Genomic DNA, 19,958 nt, shown 5'->3' with positions numbered 1-19,958 from the left:
TGTGATGCATTGTGGGAAAATTGTGATGCATTATTGGAAATTCTGCTAAATTCATTATATTTCAATATGTTCAGTTACACAAGATGTACACATACATGGTTACAAAGATAGAGGGCACTATTTACCTGAATATTGTCATTGACGTAAATGATGCAGCCTCTCTGTAGGCTTGGTCTACGAATACTTGTTTGTAACAGGTATACGGGTATCGTGTACCAAGAATCTCCTCGAAAAATTCAAATGCCTAGAAAAAAAAATTATAAATCTGATTTTAACAATTCTACCAATCCAGCACAAATTCAAGAGAAATTGATATAAAGTCAATCAATATTCTGTATTGCCATAGTTACCACTCAAAAAAATTAATCATTACTGAGAGAGGTATGTACAATATGAATCTACATATGGATAATTCATTAGCACACAATTTTATTTTCATAGTTTGAAACTGAAGTTTACTTTTAAATTCTTCATTCTGCACTAACCCTATCTGGAAAGCAGTCTGATAGAAGCATATGTATTGGTAAACCTCCTCAAATTTTCCGCTAAGAAATGATCATGTGCGATTCAGTTGACTGAGACTTTTTACAGAAACAGTTACATAAATTCAAAAAAACTCAATGTAACTCACTGCCTAAAGAACTAGTGAAATTTTGCTTTCCCAACTCAGGAAATTTGCAAAATAATATTTCCCACAAAATTAAAGCAGTGGTATCTAAAAGCATACACGATGACAGAACTTACCTGGTGTAGAAAAACAGTGGAATGTTTCAATACAGGAAGTAATTGTGGTAGACAGAAATGTGTGACTTCATTCATATACGGATCTACATAAATTTCAAACGGTCTGAAATAAAACAGATTAAACAGTCTACATCAATTGAATCAATGTTGTGGATATGTGAACAAAAATGCTCAATATAAGGGATGAACCATTGTTTCTGAGGGGGGGCTAGAAAATGAGATGAAATTTTATGTTGAGCAGAATCAAAGTGTGCATAAAAGTCCTACACAACAAAACAATAAAATCTACTCAAACTTCAGATTTAGCTCCCCCCCAAGAGAGAATAGTTTAACCCTTACACTTTTCATTCGCTTAACGATCAAACCAATGTTTTAATCACATGACTTTAAAGCAGATAATCAGAAAAAAATCTCTTAAGACAGCAAAATCATTAGTTGAACAGCTGATTTTAATCATGTGACTTTGAATGACCAATCAGAAAAGATATACTCACCCAACTGCCAAAGCAATATTAGGGGCAGCCGTGGGTACATTCAATACGTAATGGTACGTTTTCTTTCTCATATCAGGTGTAAATACCGTCTCAATGAGATCTCCTGATGACACCGCAGTCATTGTGGCATCTACCGTGAATTCCAGTTTCCATGTACATGGTTCCGAGTAGGAATCCACACAGGGGAACCAAAGTCTGGCCGAGTTCTCATAACCGTAGGTAAACATATGCGCTGATTTCTGAAATGATATTTAAAAGTAACAATTATTCCAATATTTCTAGTATTGTACCTTAAGTCTTACGATTACATTGCTACAACACATCATCAAGGTTTAAGTAAGTGATCTGAGGACACCCAAATTTAAGGCCAACATAAATTATTAAATTATTACAAAGTTGATCACATATTTTGTAGATGATTGTATGAACTGCAATATCGCAATGCACACTAATACAAAGAAGCAACTATCAAATGAAAAGATAGCTAGCATATTGTCAGTTAACACCCAAACTGACGACAAATATTTGTATTTATTCTTACATCAAATACATATTTTACACATTGCAAGTTGATAGAGTATATGTAAAATTATTTGTACAATGTAGATACAGCCACCGATGAGTTAATGTCATTGTACCATGAGAACAATTGCTATCCAGTCTGAAGTTCTCATGTTGTTATTTGTGTACTGTTCAAACTTACCGGTATATAAAATGATGTCATGTAAAATAAATAATGTGACGTCTAAAATTAAATGACAAACTATAGTCGATCAACAAAAATTGATCATGCAAAAAACTGAAAGCTATCTGTGGTAAATTTGAATTATATTCAATGCAAATTGCTAACTGTTTCATGTTACTTGTTTAGCTTGATAAATTTTAAACAATTGTGTAAATATTCTTTTCATTATAGTATTTGTCTCTTGTAGAATTGACTAAATATGTGGTTTACATGATAGTGCATCGTCTCACCTCAGTCATTGTTCCTTCGATCTCTGGTACAACAAACTGGATTCCCCCTTGCGGTTTTTCCAGTGAGTATTCTATGCTCACTCTTAGTGGTTTTAACTCTAAAAATAAAATACATACATTCAGCAAAATTTAACAGATCCACAAGATTATTAGATATACAAAGCACTGCAATTGCATGTATAGCAATTTATAAACTGTAGTGGCTGGTTCGCAGCAGTCCAGGGCGCCACTCACGCCAACTTATCAGGCTGGTCAGACAGATGCACAGAATACAATAGAACATTAGTTCCTGGCCCTTATTAGGGCTAACATCAAAACAATAACATTTACCAATGTACATGTTTTACGGATATTTGTTTAAATTAGTCAATATACACAACTAATACTGATTACGGAATGAATATTATCATAAACATATACTACCGTACCTTGAACAATATGCATGGCTTCTTGCGGTATTCTGATAGTCAGCTCACCATTGCCGCTATCAGCATCTACGGAGCTGACAGCACTGGCATGGCAAGACGAGAAGAAATTCAAATTACGCCTAACGAGAGAAAAAAAAAGGAATCTTATATACAATACTAGTTTTTGCCACAAACAAGTATATACGGTTAATTTTTTTATATAATCAGAAAATAAGTCTACAGGTCTTGATTAAAATTTATGGGGTTATGCAGGTGTATATTGTGAATGGAAATAATAACAACATTCAGGGTGCAAAAAATTATCCCTTTCAACTTTTATTAGCACTACCAATATTGAATCCATGAAATTTTTCAACAAAAAAAATATCAATTTAGACCAAATTCTAAAAAAAATCATAGAAATTTGCAAAATGTTGCACCAAATTGCAGCAAGAAAAAAATACTGCATTCAAATTGTGTCACAGTGTGTTAAATTAATTAAAAAATACAGAAATGTTTTAAATTAAATTTATAACATATAATACACTACTATAAAATCTGTATTAAAAGCCGTAGCTTCTATTAAAATGGTACAATGCAACAGAGGTGATGCAGCTTCTATTGGAGCATCTACACATATGAGAAACAGTGAATTTTTGGTTCTCAATTGTTCAAAAAGAATGGGTGTGAATTCTATTAGGGATGCGGCTTCTAATACAGATTTTACGGTACAACTGCGTAAAAGATTCCTGAATGACATAATGATGAAATAATCACTGTAGGTAGTACTTACTGCTTGGCATCACTTTGGCAAATTGCCAATGTAGGATCATTATACAAGAATGACGCCTCCCATACATCATTGATACATACTCGATAAATCCTTACACTAATAAGTCAAGGTTAATGACAAGTTTTTGAAACAAAAATACACAATGTTAATATGTTTTCTATCATTTCCTCCCATCGAATTTTGTAAGCAAACAAAATTATTCACACACAAATAATGAGTTACCAAATGTGACAAAAGCAATGTTGTATATCATCCTTCCCTTTTTAACAGATCTAAAGTATATGTAATTGTGCCACAACATGGTTTTACAGCATGCACTCAAAGGAAACAATGTTCTTACAAGTATTGTATACTGTAGAACACGTTGAAATAGCTGCATGCAATTTTAGCAGATTTGACTCTTGGCATGAATTAACAGAATCTTAATTTAGCTAAGTGTTGATTATCTCCCTGTGAGAATAGACTTTCTGTTAAATTAGCTATATCTTGTATTAGCGAAATTACAGATTAGCTAAATTAGCTAAAATAACATGCAAGCTAAAAAGACATGTTTTACAGTATGTTGAGTTGGACACTTATTAAACACAATTGTCAGGGTATACTTAGTACACTTGTACATGTATGCAAAAAATTAAACCACAGTGGATCTATGTATGTAGGTTAAATGTACAGTAAAAAAAAGTATATCGATAGACAAAGGATATTACACTGCTTGCTGTTCAACTTGATTCGGTTCAGGTTGGGTTTCAGTGGAATAATATGTAGTTCTACATATCCCTGCAAAATAAGAATAAAACATAGTGGAACTATTAAAACCTTGCCCACTGGACATACACAAATAAAAGCAAAAGATACTTGATAATGATTTTGAAAAAAAAAATTTCATTTGTCTTATAAGATGACTTCATACATAAAAATTATGATTTTAAAAGTGGAAATATGCATGTTTTAATTGAAAAACATTTGTTTAAAGTGTGCCACCCTGTATACTTACAATTAAGGACCGTCTCTGGAAATTGACACCAGTGATACACAGAATTTGGTGACTCGTGAAGAAAAAAGGAAAAATAACAACATTATTAGTGACTGATACATATGCTAACATAATTTATTAGTGATATTTGCTTGTAGTTACATGTGAGCCAAGTGTTTTAGTCATACCTTCCCTTAATTCAAAAACACTATGGGGTGAAACGTCTAATAAAGGGATTCCTATTCCTGATATCCTGATACAACACTATCTCAAAATATTCAAATTACAGAATAAAAACAGATTGATAATGTAATGTCATCCAATCACTAAACTACATGTATACTACTGTAAAATACTTTATTTTAGCTGGAATTAATTTTCGCTGAAAACACTTTTTGGGTGTTTTGTATTGAATTTATTTTCACTGATTTTTGTCAAGTTGAATGTAAAATATATTCACTGGATTATAGTCATTCCTTCAGCGAAAATAGCGAAAAATAATTCCAAGCAAAAATAAAGTATTTTACAGTAATCTAGACTTCAGCTTCCAACCACATAAAATTGAAGTTAGGCGACTGTGGTTTTGGTAGAATTTTAAAGTGCCAAAAAACATGTATGTCAAGCCATCATCATGCCATTTTTTGTAATGAACAAATTATTTTATCATGGATTTATAAGATACATGTGTGTAACTTTGATAACTGTGTGCAGTGATATGCAATAAAGATCTTATTCTGCAAGCGAGTCAATCGAAAATACTTCTAGGCAAAAGCATCACAGAACTCAATGAACACATGGAAAGCAAATAGATATGAGCAAGAGCACTGACTCACTTATTTGCATTTCTAGGAAGTCATGTTTGTCTTGCAATTAGTGATCGTCTCTCATTTCCCACAACATTTTATATATGTCATCATCACATATCACACATATTGAATGTGTCACATGGACTCGTATAAAACTTTCGAAGAACCGGTGAAAATAGCTAAATTCAAGAAAACAGCACAAACTCAACCTAGAAGTAATCCTGAACAACCAAATTTATATATGTTGCACACACAGGGGTAATCTTGTTACACTGTTCAGCAAGTTTCAACAACCATCTCAAAGTACAGTTTTCTGACAGTTTTCGGCCTTTGTTTTTACCGCGATGGTTGCCAGGCGGTGAAAATGCCTGGATGTCCGTTCCTGAAGATAGAGCATTCCTATTTCAAGAACTTCCAATAAAATTTACAAGGAAAGGAAGCAGGTCTCCAACACAGGCAATTGTGAGCCAAGGCAAGTACACCAAACTTACACTGAACCATCACCTTTATAATTTATCATTTACGTAAACATAATTAATATGAACATGGTGATAGCATGACATAGCCGATTGTACAACGCCCCCAGAGGCATTACTTTAAAAGCAACGGGTTGTAGTCTTAATTGTTGCCAGAGAGGGCGTTATACCGTCCGTCCAACATGAGGATAGCTGTTGTTGTTTCCTAAAACAATTTTATATTGCAATAACTTGCTTGCTAAGATGCAAATAAGGGATGACAAACATATAAGAAAGAGTAAACAAAATTGAGTGATTGCGGTTAAAAATCACGCTGTATACTTATAATCTATATGGTCTTGGAGTCTCGAACCCTTTGTCGCCTTGTTTTGCTCCTTTCGACATATTGTTCCAAGCACTGGGTGATTTTCAATACTTCACGAACGCATAGTGCAACCCACAGGATGATCGCCCGACTCTCGTTCGCAATAACACAAAGTACGTTGACAGAAGGAAAATCTCTCACTGAGGTCAACAAAGCCAGGTGCTCCCTCCAGTGACGAACATCCGGGTATGAATTTTTCTCAGCCTAGGTGGTAGCTAACGCCAATTTATGTTCGAATTTTGGCATTTTAGTGAAACATTCGATTACACCCTTTTAACTAATAATGTTTATCGGCACTAGTTACACCACTTTTACATTATATTTATGAAATTATTATTTTATTTAATTGATAAAATTGCTGCCTTTGTGTATATTTTTATTCAGTTAGGCAGTCCGTATTAATTTCAATATGGCGTACATCGGAAAACGTCATTGAGAGAAGTGACACATCACCCACCTTGAAAAATTATCAAATTCCATCAATTACTTAAAAAAACACAGAGCGAGACACATATATCAGTCACATCAGTTGATTTATTGCACTGATTCCCTCCATTTTTTTTGGCTTTATATTTATTGTCGAGTCAAAATCATCGAAGATGTCAAGCCCGAGAACCCGACGAGCTCTGAAAGATCTCAATGTAAAAGACGGCAATAAAGTAAGTCAACCGTTTACTTTTTTTTATCCACATTTGGAATTGTTTTACAGACGGGTGTGAAAATTATACAGGAAATAGAATGTCAGTACTGCGTGAGACATACGGAAGTTGTCACCATACGTTACGCCATGCCGTAACATTATAGTGCCATTCGTGATATTAATAACCAGACAATTCTACCATGGTGGTAAAATACCTGATGTGAACTTAAACTTACCAGCTTTTCATTAAGGATGGCCACTAAAGTTTTACAAACACATTTTGATACACTGGCAGATTATTCTACTATATAGAAATAATAAAAAATGGGGTCACCAACCTAGTTTTGAGAAATACATGTACCGGTACTTAGTAGTTATATAGCACTGCGTACATGGCTGTCTTAGTGGGGATATTCATATCAGGACTTTCCCTAGCCCCAGCACAGCCATGGGGTCGAAACACCACACGTCATCTGCAGAGAAATGTATTTTTTTCAAGAATCCATTCCTTCTTCCACCAGTAAATCAATTGTTTTAATACATGTAACATTTAATGATGATCTGGTTTATACAATTATGCATGTTTTGTCTATTTAAAATTTGTTTCATTGTGAGATTTAAAACTGTCAAAAAACAAATTCAATAGTTGCAACTAGCAATTTTTCAAGGCAATCAGGTTCATTCGACATCATAACTTTATGTGTTGAGGTACAGTACAGCTCAAAACTTGCTAACCTAATGTGCTTGCGTACGTTAACGCTGCGTTAAGATTGTGTTATCATATGACCATTCCAACCTGGAGTTAACAGAGGAGGCCTGCAGCTTATTGCGATGAACACGTGCGACAGCAATATTTCAAAATAGAGATGCCTGGGTGGTTCTGTAACAAGTTATATTTTGAAAATAAACTCCAAAATGCCATCCTTCAAATCATAAGTTTCAAGCAAAGATAACAATGCATGCTAAAAACGCAAAAGCTCATGGGTAGACACTTGTTTGTAAACAATGACACGCTATGGCCATCTGAAGCATGCACAGGTGATGACTCTCTGGTATCATCTCAAGTTGCGATAAAGTTATTTTGATAACAACTGATTTGTTATGCCTCGTAACTGAGGACATGAGACTTTTGGGAATACCAACAAAAATATTTTACTGGGAAAAAAACGGTAGGCATAAAATATTGAGTAGTGACAACAGCAGGCATAAGACGTAGCAGAGAACAACAGCTGGCATAACACGTAGCAGAGAACAACAGCAGGCATAAGACATAGCAGAGAACAACAGCGGGCTTAAAAACGTAGCAGAGAACAACATTCGGCATATACAAAAATGTAACGTAGCAGAGAACAACAGTGGACATAAAACATAGCAGAGAACAAATAATTAGAAGATTGTTAATTTACATATTAAAGTAAATACTTGATTGGGCATCTTCAAATTTGTAAAAAATAATTTTCGCTCTAAATAATTTTGGACCGATCGATTCATCATTAGCAGATTGTTGAATATAAATTATACATTCATGTAAGACGTGCGTTGCTGTAAACAACAAAACAATCTGCACTAGCCTGGTATACCTTATTTTCTCATGTCATTTTCTTCAAAAACTGATTCGGTGCGACATATTCCGAAACTTCAGCCATTTTGTTTGTTTACAGTTCAGCTTTTGAACATACACATGTAGGTCAGCTCAGTGTTTTCTCCAGAAATTTTCCTTAGAGTTACAGTTAATTTGCATAACAATTATCATGTAATTTGCATAAATTAACATATTGTTTGTCATTCAAAAACATGTACAAATTGTCAAAACAACTTCGTGGATTCACAATTCTCATTGGATGGCTGCTGTAGTCTTGGTTCAGCACCATGACATCATGACAACAACAATTGCAGTGGAAACAAGTAAAACGAAATATCACTACTTGCATTTTCCTTTTTCATTTCTCTTCAAGTACTGCCCAATAATCACTCCATATTGACAACGAGAATGGAGCGTTGTAGTTTAATTTCATAATTAATTATGTCAAACATACTTTCAATAAAAATAACATTGGCAGTAATAGTCATTGAATGTATTAACGCAAAAGACTAATTTTAATAATATATCAACATTTAAACTGAAAAAATCGGGGCAGGATCAATCGTTTTATACCAAAATAAAATTAGTGCATTTAATAGCAAAACAAGACATCATGCCGATATACTATTCAAACCTGATAATCATACTGTACTTTGTTAGTAGATTTAAATCCAATCCATTTACACAGCTTATGTGAAATAACACTGACAATGAAAAAGAAACCTCTATTTTATTCCTGATGCCACAGGACCTCTCTATCCATGGAGATAATATTTTTTTTTTGAGGGACTGTTCTGGTACTAAAAATAGATTACATCCAAGTCGAATCTAGATTAAAAGGTCATGTTTTATTTTTCAAAGAATAATGCCATCCACTGTTGTTCGTGTTTTTACTCCAAACAATATTTGAATATACTAATGTGCTGGCATGTTACCCCTGTGTGCATATGCATTTGACATGTGTTAATGTTTTGCATTTTGGTAAACAAGTTTTGAACTGTACTGTAATCAATGTCACTTTTTGTTGATTGATTCGGTGCAAAAAACCCTAGTTTTGGCTGTGTAAACCAAATACATGTACACACAAAAACATATGCATTGATCAGAACTAAAACATTCCAGCTCAGTACACTGGTGACGCCAGTGTTTTTTTTTTCAAACAAACTTTCCATCAAAACACCTGTACCATAACCATACCATGCAATCTCTCAATTTCACCATCTATAAAAGTTCAACTTGTAGTTTTACTGTTGACCTGTCTGATTGTTTTGTCTGTTTGTACTTCCCCGGTCGCATTCCAATATTTGTCTTTGAAAATTTATGAAGAGTATTAAACATAGAGATGAATTAGCAATAAAAGTGATGTACACTTTTAGTCTTTTCATTTATGTAATTTAAAATGTACATTGTATTACAACATTTTTAAGGCAAAATTACACGACGTGTACATGTACATGCTGCATTGTGCACATTTTGCTACGAGAACGAGTGCTATTTCACTACTACATGTAGATCTAGTATCATTTTGCACAATTGCTACTTGCACTGACCACTTGTTCTGTGTTGATTTCAACACATACATACATGCATATATAACATGGTTAATACACAGACTGTATGACAAATTACTGGGGAACTCATATAACATGGTTAATACACAGACTGTATGACAAATTACTGTGGAACTCATGGTAATTATGGTAATTTTAAAGAACAACATTTTCTACAAATAAAAACAATGGTTTACTGACTTTTTTAAAATGGTATTCAAGTTTAATAGCGCTTCACTAATACTTGTACAACAGAATGTGAAAACGATTCCTCATAAAATTTGAAAAGTTTGTGATGTACATGTACATTTGTACATGTGTAGCTTTTACAATCGTACTTTAGAATTTCTGATCATTTTGCACAGAGTTTCATAGAGGTATAATTAATACAATGATGTGAAATTAAATCCCCCAAAATAAAACATTTTTAAGATTCATGTACATGTATAAAACAATTTTTTTTCTAAATTGGCATTTTACTTACATGTATATTCAAACAAGAAGGTTTCCAAAAGTTAAACTGTATTGAACAACCTTAATTAATAAAGTCATGCCAACAATGGTATTTATAACTGAACCATTTTAAAATTATTTGATTTATTGTTAAATCATGCTTTTATAGGACTTACGAGTATTCATATATTTAACTCATTTTATTAATAATTTATAAATATTTTTTATTCAATCAAGTAGTTTGTGTGATTTTTGCTTATCATTTGCTCGACCTTAGGTAGCGTATTTTAGTTAAAGCCGAAGCTCTGCTTGATTCTGAAATTTGTTTTGATTGCCAATTACAATACTCATCTGCCCTGATTAAAGGATTGTGCAAGAATAATGTCATGTTTACTAAGTAGCTACAGTTCCATAGCTCCAGATTGCCACCAATGTTTTCCTACCTTTTATATTTAATTAATTTTTGTTGACATTTTATTTTATTGGGTCACTCTCTTAAAGCCGGGGAGTCGTCGCCATGCGTCAGATGGCCATAGCCTGCCATTGTTTACAAACAAATGTCTACCCATGAGCCTTTGTGTTTTCAGCGTGTTTTCATCGTCGATTGGGACTCCGTATGCGCAGATGACGACCTTCCCGCTTAAGCTACAGGAGATCCCATACATGAAAAGTGGTACATGTAACTTAGTGTTTAAGCAGATTGTAGCTAAAAATATCCTCATATGCTAGGTAACCTTAAACACAGCCAACACAGGTTTGTATCTCACAATCCCTAGCGTTAATTAAAACACATTTTTAGTTGATCCACAACAGAGATTCATTTATTCATGATCAGTATTCCAGAATTACTTTAAAAATATGTTTAAAATTCAATTTAAATGACTCTTAGAAATGACAGTTTTGTTCACAGAGCATAAACTTATGTTTTCGCCAATACCGTATTTCGCCTGTGAATTTTAGCTGGTTTTAAATAAGGGATGATGCCATAGCTCCGGTTTGCCCTCTAAGCCGATATGGTATGCCACTGACACGCAAGGATTTGTTGTGATACAATTAGTTGTCCTATTTCACTGATGTGTCATTGACGCCACTGTTGTTGTGGAATTTGTAATTTAGTAAAATGAAATTCAATGTCAATGAGGTGACACAACTTGAATTTGAGGATTTCATTTTGACTCAGTACAAAACACAACTACAATCAGGCATATTTTTATAGATATCAAATAAAATCAATTTTAAGCATTCAGTATAATTTTTTCTCTATTTCGACCTGTAAAACTATCATTATCAAGTTACAATATTTATAAATAAATTAAATATTTGTTTTTTACATTAGATCATTGGAGTGTACTAATAAAATAAGCTATAAGAGGATTTCATTATTTGTCCTATAAAGGGAACCCCATCTGAATATGTCTGTAAAATAATTATACTGATATAAAGTCAGCTTTGGTGAACATTCACAAATTTTAACCCCCCCTCCCCCTTATTTTTTTATAATTATTCCAAAATTTTTATCAAGACTGGTAAGAAATTATGTTCATTTGGTTAAAAATTAAAAAAATGTATAGGAAAATAAATAAAAGAAGGCAAAATGGTGCACCAACATTTTGATGGTAAAACTAATGATGCTCGAAAGGGTTAAACCTTTTGAATGTCAAAGCAGTGTAGGAAATTCCTGCCCGTCCGCACGCCCGAGACGGGTAACTTTCGTATCGGACTGGTTGAATTTCAAACTTCCCTGTCCAATGGTCGGGTAACATGTTACCACATTCTTCCGCCGAAATTAAAATAAAAACAAGCTACCATTCTTTATGTGTGCTCTAAACATTTTAACTATGAAAATATTGCATTGCCGTCTCACATCGCGACTTGCCGACACGCATTCTCATCCCACAACACGGAATCCATTGACTTATTAACATAATAATAGGTACGTGACCTCGGGTCAGGTCCTATCTCCCATGGTGCAGTGAGACTTCCGGTGACCCCTGACCAGTTCTATAGTTGCGTAGTTTTCATTTCGCGTACAACATGTATCGTTTTTTGGGGATAGACCCTCCAACAAAGAAACAGAAGTCGAGCATCGATAGAATTGCGGCAAATAAGGAGTATGACCAGTCAAAACGTACTCGCAAAATAGTTCCAAGCTGGAAGACGGTGTTCAAAGAATGGCTGGTCACCGATGACACCGGTAATCATACGGTGTATCTGCCGGGCTATTTACGGGCCGTTATCAAACCGCAAAATACCAGACAAACTTCGTAAGTACGGAAAGGGATGTACCAACTTAAAACATGATGCCCTTGCATGCCATGAAATGTCAATTGGTCATAAACAAGCCAAATCGATATTCGAAGCAAAGAATGCCCCACCACCAAAGCAACTTCCTGCTGATAGAATCATCGAAATGTTGAATGGTAAAAGTGTTGACAGGTTAGACAAGCTATTCCGAGGCTGTAACAGATGGTAATGCTCATTTGGTAGCTGGATTAAATTCTGACTATGGTTCAGATTTTTCTGATCTAGCTGAGAGCAACAGTGACACAGACATCTGATATATCATGTTCTGAATATGCATGTTCTCTACAGCTGCTTTGTTGTTAAAATAAACCGTGCATAGTATATTGTATACAACTTGTGTTTATTTGTGTGTGTGTGCGAAAATAATTGAAAAAAATGTGCGGGACTGGTAACATTTTAGCAGGGCTTGTAACTTTTGAAAGTTACCAGCCCTGATGTCTGGTATGTAATCTGGACAAATTTCCTACACTGGTCAAAGTCAGCTTTTGTCAACATTCACAGTCATGCACTTGACAAAAAACACAGCTTTATTCAGACGGACTAATATGGATAAAATTATTCTGCTAAATAGTAACAGCAGTTTACTGTAGAATACTTTATTTTCGCTTGGAATTTATTTTCGCTATTTTCGCTGAAGGGATGATTCAGTGAAAATAAAATCCAGCGAATATACTTTTTTCCCTATATTTCACATTAAATTCATCAAAAATCAGTGAAAATAAATTCCATACAAACACCTAAAAAGCCATTTCAGCGAAAATTAATTCCAGCGAAAATAAAGTATTCTAAAGTATGTGTCTGTGTAAACTGCTTGTAGTGTAGTTAGTACATTGTATCATTGAAATATAGAATCAAAATATTGTGTTTACAAAATGTATGCTAGGAGCTGTTAATTGATTATTTACTCTTTTGCCAACAATTTAGTTAATGTACATGTACAGAAAACATTATAAAGTCAAAATTTTGTAGCAGTGTTGTCTTCACAAAAAGCATACAACCCTGAAATTTGGGACTGCAAGTGTGTGACACAGTGCTTTGTGTGACTTAATGCACTATCCTGGCATCACCCATGTTTAGTGCCAAGGTTTCCCAAACATCGCTTCTGTAAGTCAATTAATTAATATAATTGACCAATGGCTTTGGCCTTTCCATCAAGTCTGTGACATACTCGTACAGGGTTGAGGTAAATTTTTAGCTCTGCTGTTGACTTTGTCGAGCGGGGCTTATCATAGAAGTGTTTGTCCGTCGTCGTCTGTGTCAGTGTTTTACTTTTTTCGACTTCTTCTTGAAAACTACAAGCCTGAATACTTTGATACTTGGTGTATATGTACCTTGGGTAGACCTCTCTTAGATTTGTTCATTTCATGATAATGTATTCAATTCTCTAATTTTAGTGAATATTTTTGTCATTTTTTGTAAAAAGTGATATTTTCAAATTCTTGTTGAAAACAGTGAGTCCCATTGCTTTGATACTATACATATTGTTCATTTTCTAATGATATCTTCTGTCCTTTAATTGAAATGTGCATTGCTAACAGTGGAGATACATGTATCTCAGCCAAGAGGCTGCTCGTCTTATATTTCACATTCAACTTTACTTTACTTTGCTACCTCAGGTATCAAGCAAAGTATTTATCTTCAATATTTTGAGAAACAAGATTCCAATTCTTAGAAAAAAAAATTGTTTAAACTTCTAGTGCATTAGATAATAAGTGATGTGTTGTCAACCCCAAAACAGTTACAAATATGTATTCCTATATTTTAGTGTTTGTGTTTTTATTTGTTTACTTCATAAATTTATTGAAATCTACGCTATTGACTCTTGTTAATCGTTATTTTTTCTCTGCAGTTATGTTTTGAATGTGGAGGTCATAATCCACAGTGGGTTAGTGTCACTTATGGAATATGGATATGTTTAGAATGCTCAGGAAAGCATCGGTCACTTGGAGTACATTTAAGGTATGTAATCAACTTGACTGATTTATTTGTGATTTTGGGTAAAGACAACAGTAGATATCAGTAAGCACATTGCATTTTATAACCCTACCCAATGGTCTCTTCTAAAAGAAATTTTGTCATTGAAAAATATTTTGTGATTTCTTTTCAAAAACCTCCTTGGATCAGGTATGTACATGTACGAATACAAAATACATGAAGTTAAATCACTTTTCAGACCTGTGAACAAATTATGACTATTTCATCCAAAGTTAACAAAACAATCATTGAAAAATATATAAAAATATGCAAAATGCTGCTACTAATTTTGGGATAAAAAACTTATACCCTTTAAAGGGTACCGGTAATCATTTATATTTTGTTGTTTTCTTGAGCATTTGAATTTCTCAGAAATACTTACATGTACCTCTGTATTTTTTTTCCAGTTTTGTTAGGTCAACTACAATGGATAAATGGAAAGACTTAGAATTAGAAAAGATGAAATGCGGTGGAAATAATAAATTTAAATCTTTCTTACAATCACAGCCAGATTATAATTCCAATTGGTCATTCCATGAAAAATATAACAGTAAAGCTGCTGCTTTATTTAGAGATAAGGTAAATGTAATTTTATCTGATTCCTGATTGTTTTTATGTTGAGACTGCATTTTATTAGCCCCTGACTGGACAAAGTCTGGAAGCTTATGGCATGTATGTAAATGTGTCGAAATGGGCGTAGTGCGAGTGGTTAGTGCTAGTAGCACTAATCCGAAAAAATACTAGATCTAGTGCTAAAATGGCACTAGATCTAGTGCTAAAATGGCACTAGATCTAGTGCTAAAATGTGCACAGTGCGAGTGGCATTGTTATCGCATTGTCAACGACGTCGAATAATAGGAGGGGCATCAACAACCACTTTCATATTCAAACTACAAACAGTATAAAACATCGGCAATATACGCGAGATATCCATAATAATACTTTCTTTATATGCCGTCGTAAATTAGCCATCCGAAAATCTCCCTGGGGATTTCACCGCTGGTGGGCACTTATTTTGGGCTCAGAATTTCAAAAAATAATCATCAAATATTTTTTGGGGACTTCCATTTTCATCATTGAAGTATCTAACTACGCAGACTTCCAACACCGTCAGTTGGGCCACCTAAGACGAAAGAAACTATTGCAGAGTTTAACAATAATAATTAATAATTCTTGTTGAATTAAAAAGTAGACCGCCTGCAATTTCATTACAATATCGCCCAGTGTCATTTTTCAAATACATTTGTTTTTATTTTATTGGTAACGAAAGTATATTCTCAACGAAGTTTCAAATAAAAACGAACACAACTGCATTGCGTAGTAGCATGGGGTTTATAGTTCCATGGTAGTAGCAAATGATTATGGTTGCGCAATCCGGTCATGCTGCGTCTCACAATTGTTGAATATTATTCAGTAGTGATTATAATAATGCACAAAAAATAAATTCGTTGAATTGTTATGAAATTCAAATAAAATTCACTTAGTTTCATCGTAAGCAAATGATTCCGATCGCATATAAACGTTCGATGCTGTATGGGTATCCGCCATGTTTCTTTTGCATGAGTTGAGCTAATAGGTCAAATCGCTAATTAACCAATCAAAATGCTGAAGGATGCCCATGTGTTCAAATCACCATAGCTCATTTAAATAGGTTGAACGCAACGCGGATTTGAGAGAGATTTGCCGATGTTGTAGTACGATATTTTGGCTTGGATTTTGATGGGAAAATGGCATGATTTTTTTTTTCAAGTCAAAAAATAGTTGTTTTCAAAAGATGAACTGAGCATCAGAAGAATAATTTAATATTGTTTACAGTGATAGCAGCTCTTTGTCCAAACGAAGCTTACCCATTCACGCTTGTAACAATAAACACGCTCTTGAATAAAAATTTAAATCACCGTCCGTGTTGAGGGACGGTGCTTAAATAGACTATTTTAGGCGTCCGGAAAGATTGAAATGTCTAAAAAATTACGCCAAAATATTAAAAAACTGCCGAAAAATCGCCGCTATACAAAACTACGGTCATCACGTATGCGCACTGGGTTTGTTTAGCTGTGAAGGGTTAAAATACGCATTTCACAACCGGAAATTCAACAGACTAACTTGTAACTTCACAGATTTCGCATGTTTTAATTATTAGCAACTGTAACAAGAACAAAATTTCGAGAGTCTAGAACAAATAATAGGACTCCTAAAAAATACTATTGCTGAGAAAGTGTCTAGACATATATTATATGGTCATGTTAAAAAATCGGCGAGGTTATATCATATTCCGCTAACTGGTTACTTGTGTAAAGATGAGCTTGACAGTGTCCTTGTCAGGATTAACTTGGGTTGAAACAAAGGGGAATAAGTCAGTTAAGAGGCTTAAATGGCCACTTGAGAGGGGTTGTCGCTGCTTCCGTTAGTACCTCCTTGCATAGACATTCTAAGGTCTATGCTCCTTGGTACAATGTAACAACAGGATTGTGTGAATCCACTTTTATCATTGGTTGATTATGTCCGCAAAGGTCAATGTCATGACAACCAGACAACGGTTCATTTTCTGTCTGGTTCCCAGCGGTACTGAGCGACATGCCCATTCACAGGTCGCCGTACACACAAAATCCACCGAGTTTTACAGGGACCCGGGACTTAGACTAGGAGTATACAATTTTTTTATTTAGTTCATATATGGCATCATATTTTCATTGAAGATCTATTTTCATTAAATGTGGCGCCGACTAGAAATAAAACGGCACGTCAGCGATTTAAAAAAAATCAACGCTGAATTCCCCCATTTACATACAAGTTACAAGTTTATATCCACCGAAGCTGAAAACACAAACTTCCACACAATACGATTTCATACAGTGTATCTATTCACAATTTGTAAAAATTGCGAAGTTTGACCTGCAGTTTCACTGTCCGTGGAGCTAGTTTCCCGGCCGATCGCGTTGTTTCAAAGGTCTCTTTTAGTAACCGTGATTACGACAAACGTGGACAATGACATTCATGTACATTCTCAATTTTCCCACTGCAGCACATTTCCAATGAATGAAAGATACAACAATTTACATAAATATTAATTCATTTTCGGACAATTACAGGATGTATTGACGTCGTTGACAATGCGATATCAATGCTACTCGCACTATGTACATATTAGCACTAGATCTAGTGCCATTTTAGCACTAGATCTAGTGCCATTTTAGCGCTAGATCTAGTGCCATTTTAGCACTAGATCTAGTACTATTTCGGATTAGTGCTACTAGCACTAACCACTCGCACTACGCCCATTTCGACACATTTACATACCTCCTTATGGATAGGGTTCTGTCTGTTCATTCATTTGTCCATCTGCTACATTATCTCAATAGTTCATCTACGAATTTTTGTATAACAGACCTTTGATACAAAAGAGAGCCAGAAAATGTTTTCCCTACAAATCGTGTTCTATTCTCTCCCATCACTGTGTCCGCTATTCCCCTGATCTGTTATATCAGATATTTAGAATAGTGAGCACAATAGCAAATAGAATCCTATTTGAGTGGCTAAAACCAGTCTTGTGATGCTGTCAGCAAGATCTCAAAGAACATTTCGCTCTCAGGTCTATTGTCTACAGAAGTGATAAGATGAAATTTACATGTACCACAATCATTTACATTTCATACTTGCAGGTATTGACAGAAGCACAAGGCAAGACATGGTCTGAAGCCACATCACCAGCCAGAAATCATATACCACATTGTGCATCAAGTTCCAATTCTAGTTTGAAATTAAATCACTCTGCGTCTTCGCCAGCCTTCGGTACCGGTAATTCATCCCGAGGTTCTTACAGTTCTGGAGGCGTGTATCGAGACTTTGATGCTGGACAAGGAATGGGTTATCAGAGTGGAACACAGGATGACTGGGATGCAATGTTTTCACTAAAAAAGTATGTCCTATTTCCCAGTACTACATTTATATGTTCAATGCCTTCACTTTGCCTTTGCTTAATAGAGGGGCAAGTTTGAGGTATGGTCTGTCTTTGTGGTTGTCATATTTTCGACATTTTATTTGAAGCCTTGTATATTTTAAGTTACACGTGTACTGTAATAAATACAATAGCTATGGTATAAACAAGATATCTCCCTTGCCATTAACTGAACATTAAAGTGCAGTTTTGTAGCACCAGGCATCATTAGGTTTTTCATGGAAACAATTTTTGTTTCTTCAGATTTTAAATAGCCAGTCACAAATAATAAGACAAATTACAGATCCCTGCATCAAAAGTGTGAGAGTGTCATTCATCCTCAGACTGAATTAAGTGTAGGTCTGATACAACTCTATTGCATGCAATCCATAGGAATTGTTACCAAACTTTGCTGACATTATTTACATTGTAGATTGGGGGAGACAAATTGTATAAAGATGTTTACTGTTATATTTTTATCAGGGAAGAAATAAATGCTCAAAAAGAAGATTTTTTCGAACGACGACAGAGAGAAAATGCAGTTAAGCCAGCGTAAGTATCTGTAAATAACATCAAATATAATAACATATTTAGCATTATTTGGGCATTGAGACTGTTACGTGAAATATTTTATTGTCTGAAAAAAAAAATATTTTTCGCAAGGATTTCGTCTTCTTTTGAATTACTGAAGCCTAAAATGATTTGGAAGAAATCTTTGTGTATTTTTGTTGCACAATCAAATGGAAAGCTGAAATGATCGCTTTTCGATGTCCTTAAAAGCTTTGAAATTTGAACATTATAATTTCCCACAATTCATAAGAAATCAAATATTTAACCTAGTAGTCCCAAGACCCTGATAAAGTACAACTTTAATGAAGTGTTTATAGCTACAAAATTTCTGTGACTCTCCAAAATAAAGCGCTTTGTGGTATATTTTTATTCTTTGTATCTTTCTCAGTGATCTGCCACCAAGTCAAGGAGGGCGCTATACAGGTTTTGGAAATACACCAAATCCTCCACCAGACAGCGGCAATAATGAATTCTTAGATGGAGCATTATCTTCTTTGTCTTCAGTGAGTTTTTTAACATATTTTGAGTTCATCATATCCATATCTACCTTTTGGATCGTCATTACCTAAGAGTTTTGTATATTTTCCCGGTTAGAAGTATATGCACTTACCAGTATGTAAAATGTCCGAGAGACAGTATCTTACAGTTTTTCGTAATCAAGAATGATCTTGCGGGATGGATTTTGATGCAAAAGCTTTTTGTAAAGAAGTGAAAGAAAGGCAAAACAACATGAAATTGACCCCATCAATGAATTTCCCTAATCACTCTAATATAAGCATTTTATTTACAGGGGTGGAGTACATTTGCCTTAGGAGCAACCAAATTTGCATCAGCTACAAAAGATGGGGTAATGTTAGCTCTCTTTTTCATTGTAGTCTTTTTACCATGTGCTTTTTTCACTTAACAAAATTTTCGGCCG

At 34.4% G+C, this 19,958-nt stretch overlaps 2 protein-coding genes across 3 annotated transcripts in view; one reads left to right on the top strand and one right to left on the bottom strand.

The window, feature by feature from the left end:
* The window catches only part of LOC102802774 (transcription initiation factor TFIID subunit 2-like), a 40,157-nt gene extending 33,958 nt beyond the window's left edge, over positions 1-6,199 (bottom strand). The window contains exons 1-9 of the mRNA XM_085493049.1: positions 5,994-6,199; positions 4,408-4,462; positions 4,123-4,190; positions 3,414-3,509; positions 2,642-2,760; positions 2,214-2,311; positions 1,239-1,477; positions 745-847; positions 126-244 (exon numbers count right to left, since the gene is read on the bottom strand). Of these exons, the coding sequence (XP_085349175.1) occupies positions 126-244; positions 745-847; positions 1,239-1,477; positions 2,214-2,311; positions 2,642-2,760; positions 3,414-3,509; positions 4,123-4,190; positions 4,408-4,462; positions 5,994-6,052 (956 nt within the window). The 5' untranslated portion in view covers positions 6,053-6,199. The remainder of the gene's footprint in view (positions 1-125; positions 245-744; positions 848-1,238; positions 1,478-2,213; positions 2,312-2,641; positions 2,761-3,413; positions 3,510-4,122; positions 4,191-4,407; positions 4,463-5,993) is intronic.
* Positions 6,200-6,419: 220 nt separating this feature from the next.
* Positions 6,420-19,958, top strand: part of LOC102805776 (ADP-ribosylation factor GTPase-activating protein 1-like) — a 29,109-nt gene continuing 15,570 nt past the window's right edge. For both annotated transcript variants that reach the window (XM_085493412.1, XM_085493411.1), the window contains exons 1-7: positions 6,420-6,691; positions 14,411-14,520; positions 14,943-15,114; positions 18,195-18,451; positions 18,953-19,021; positions 19,428-19,542; positions 19,830-19,886. In XM_085493412.1, the coding sequence (XP_085349538.1) occupies positions 6,632-6,691; positions 14,411-14,520; positions 14,943-15,114; positions 18,195-18,451; positions 18,953-19,021; positions 19,428-19,542; positions 19,830-19,886 (840 nt within the window). In that variant the 5' untranslated portion in view covers positions 6,420-6,631. The remainder of the gene's footprint in view (positions 6,692-14,410; positions 14,521-14,942; positions 15,115-18,194; positions 18,452-18,952; positions 19,022-19,427; positions 19,543-19,829; positions 19,887-19,958) is intronic.

This window comes from Saccoglossus kowalevskii, chromosome 18 (assembly GCF_978046115.1).
Source record: "Saccoglossus kowalevskii chromosome 18, keSacKowa6.1, whole genome shotgun sequence".
NCBI classification, from domain to species: Eukaryota; Metazoa; Hemichordata; class Enteropneusta; family Harrimaniidae; genus Saccoglossus; species Saccoglossus kowalevskii.
This window is presented reverse-complemented; position numbering and strand designations above follow the sequence as displayed.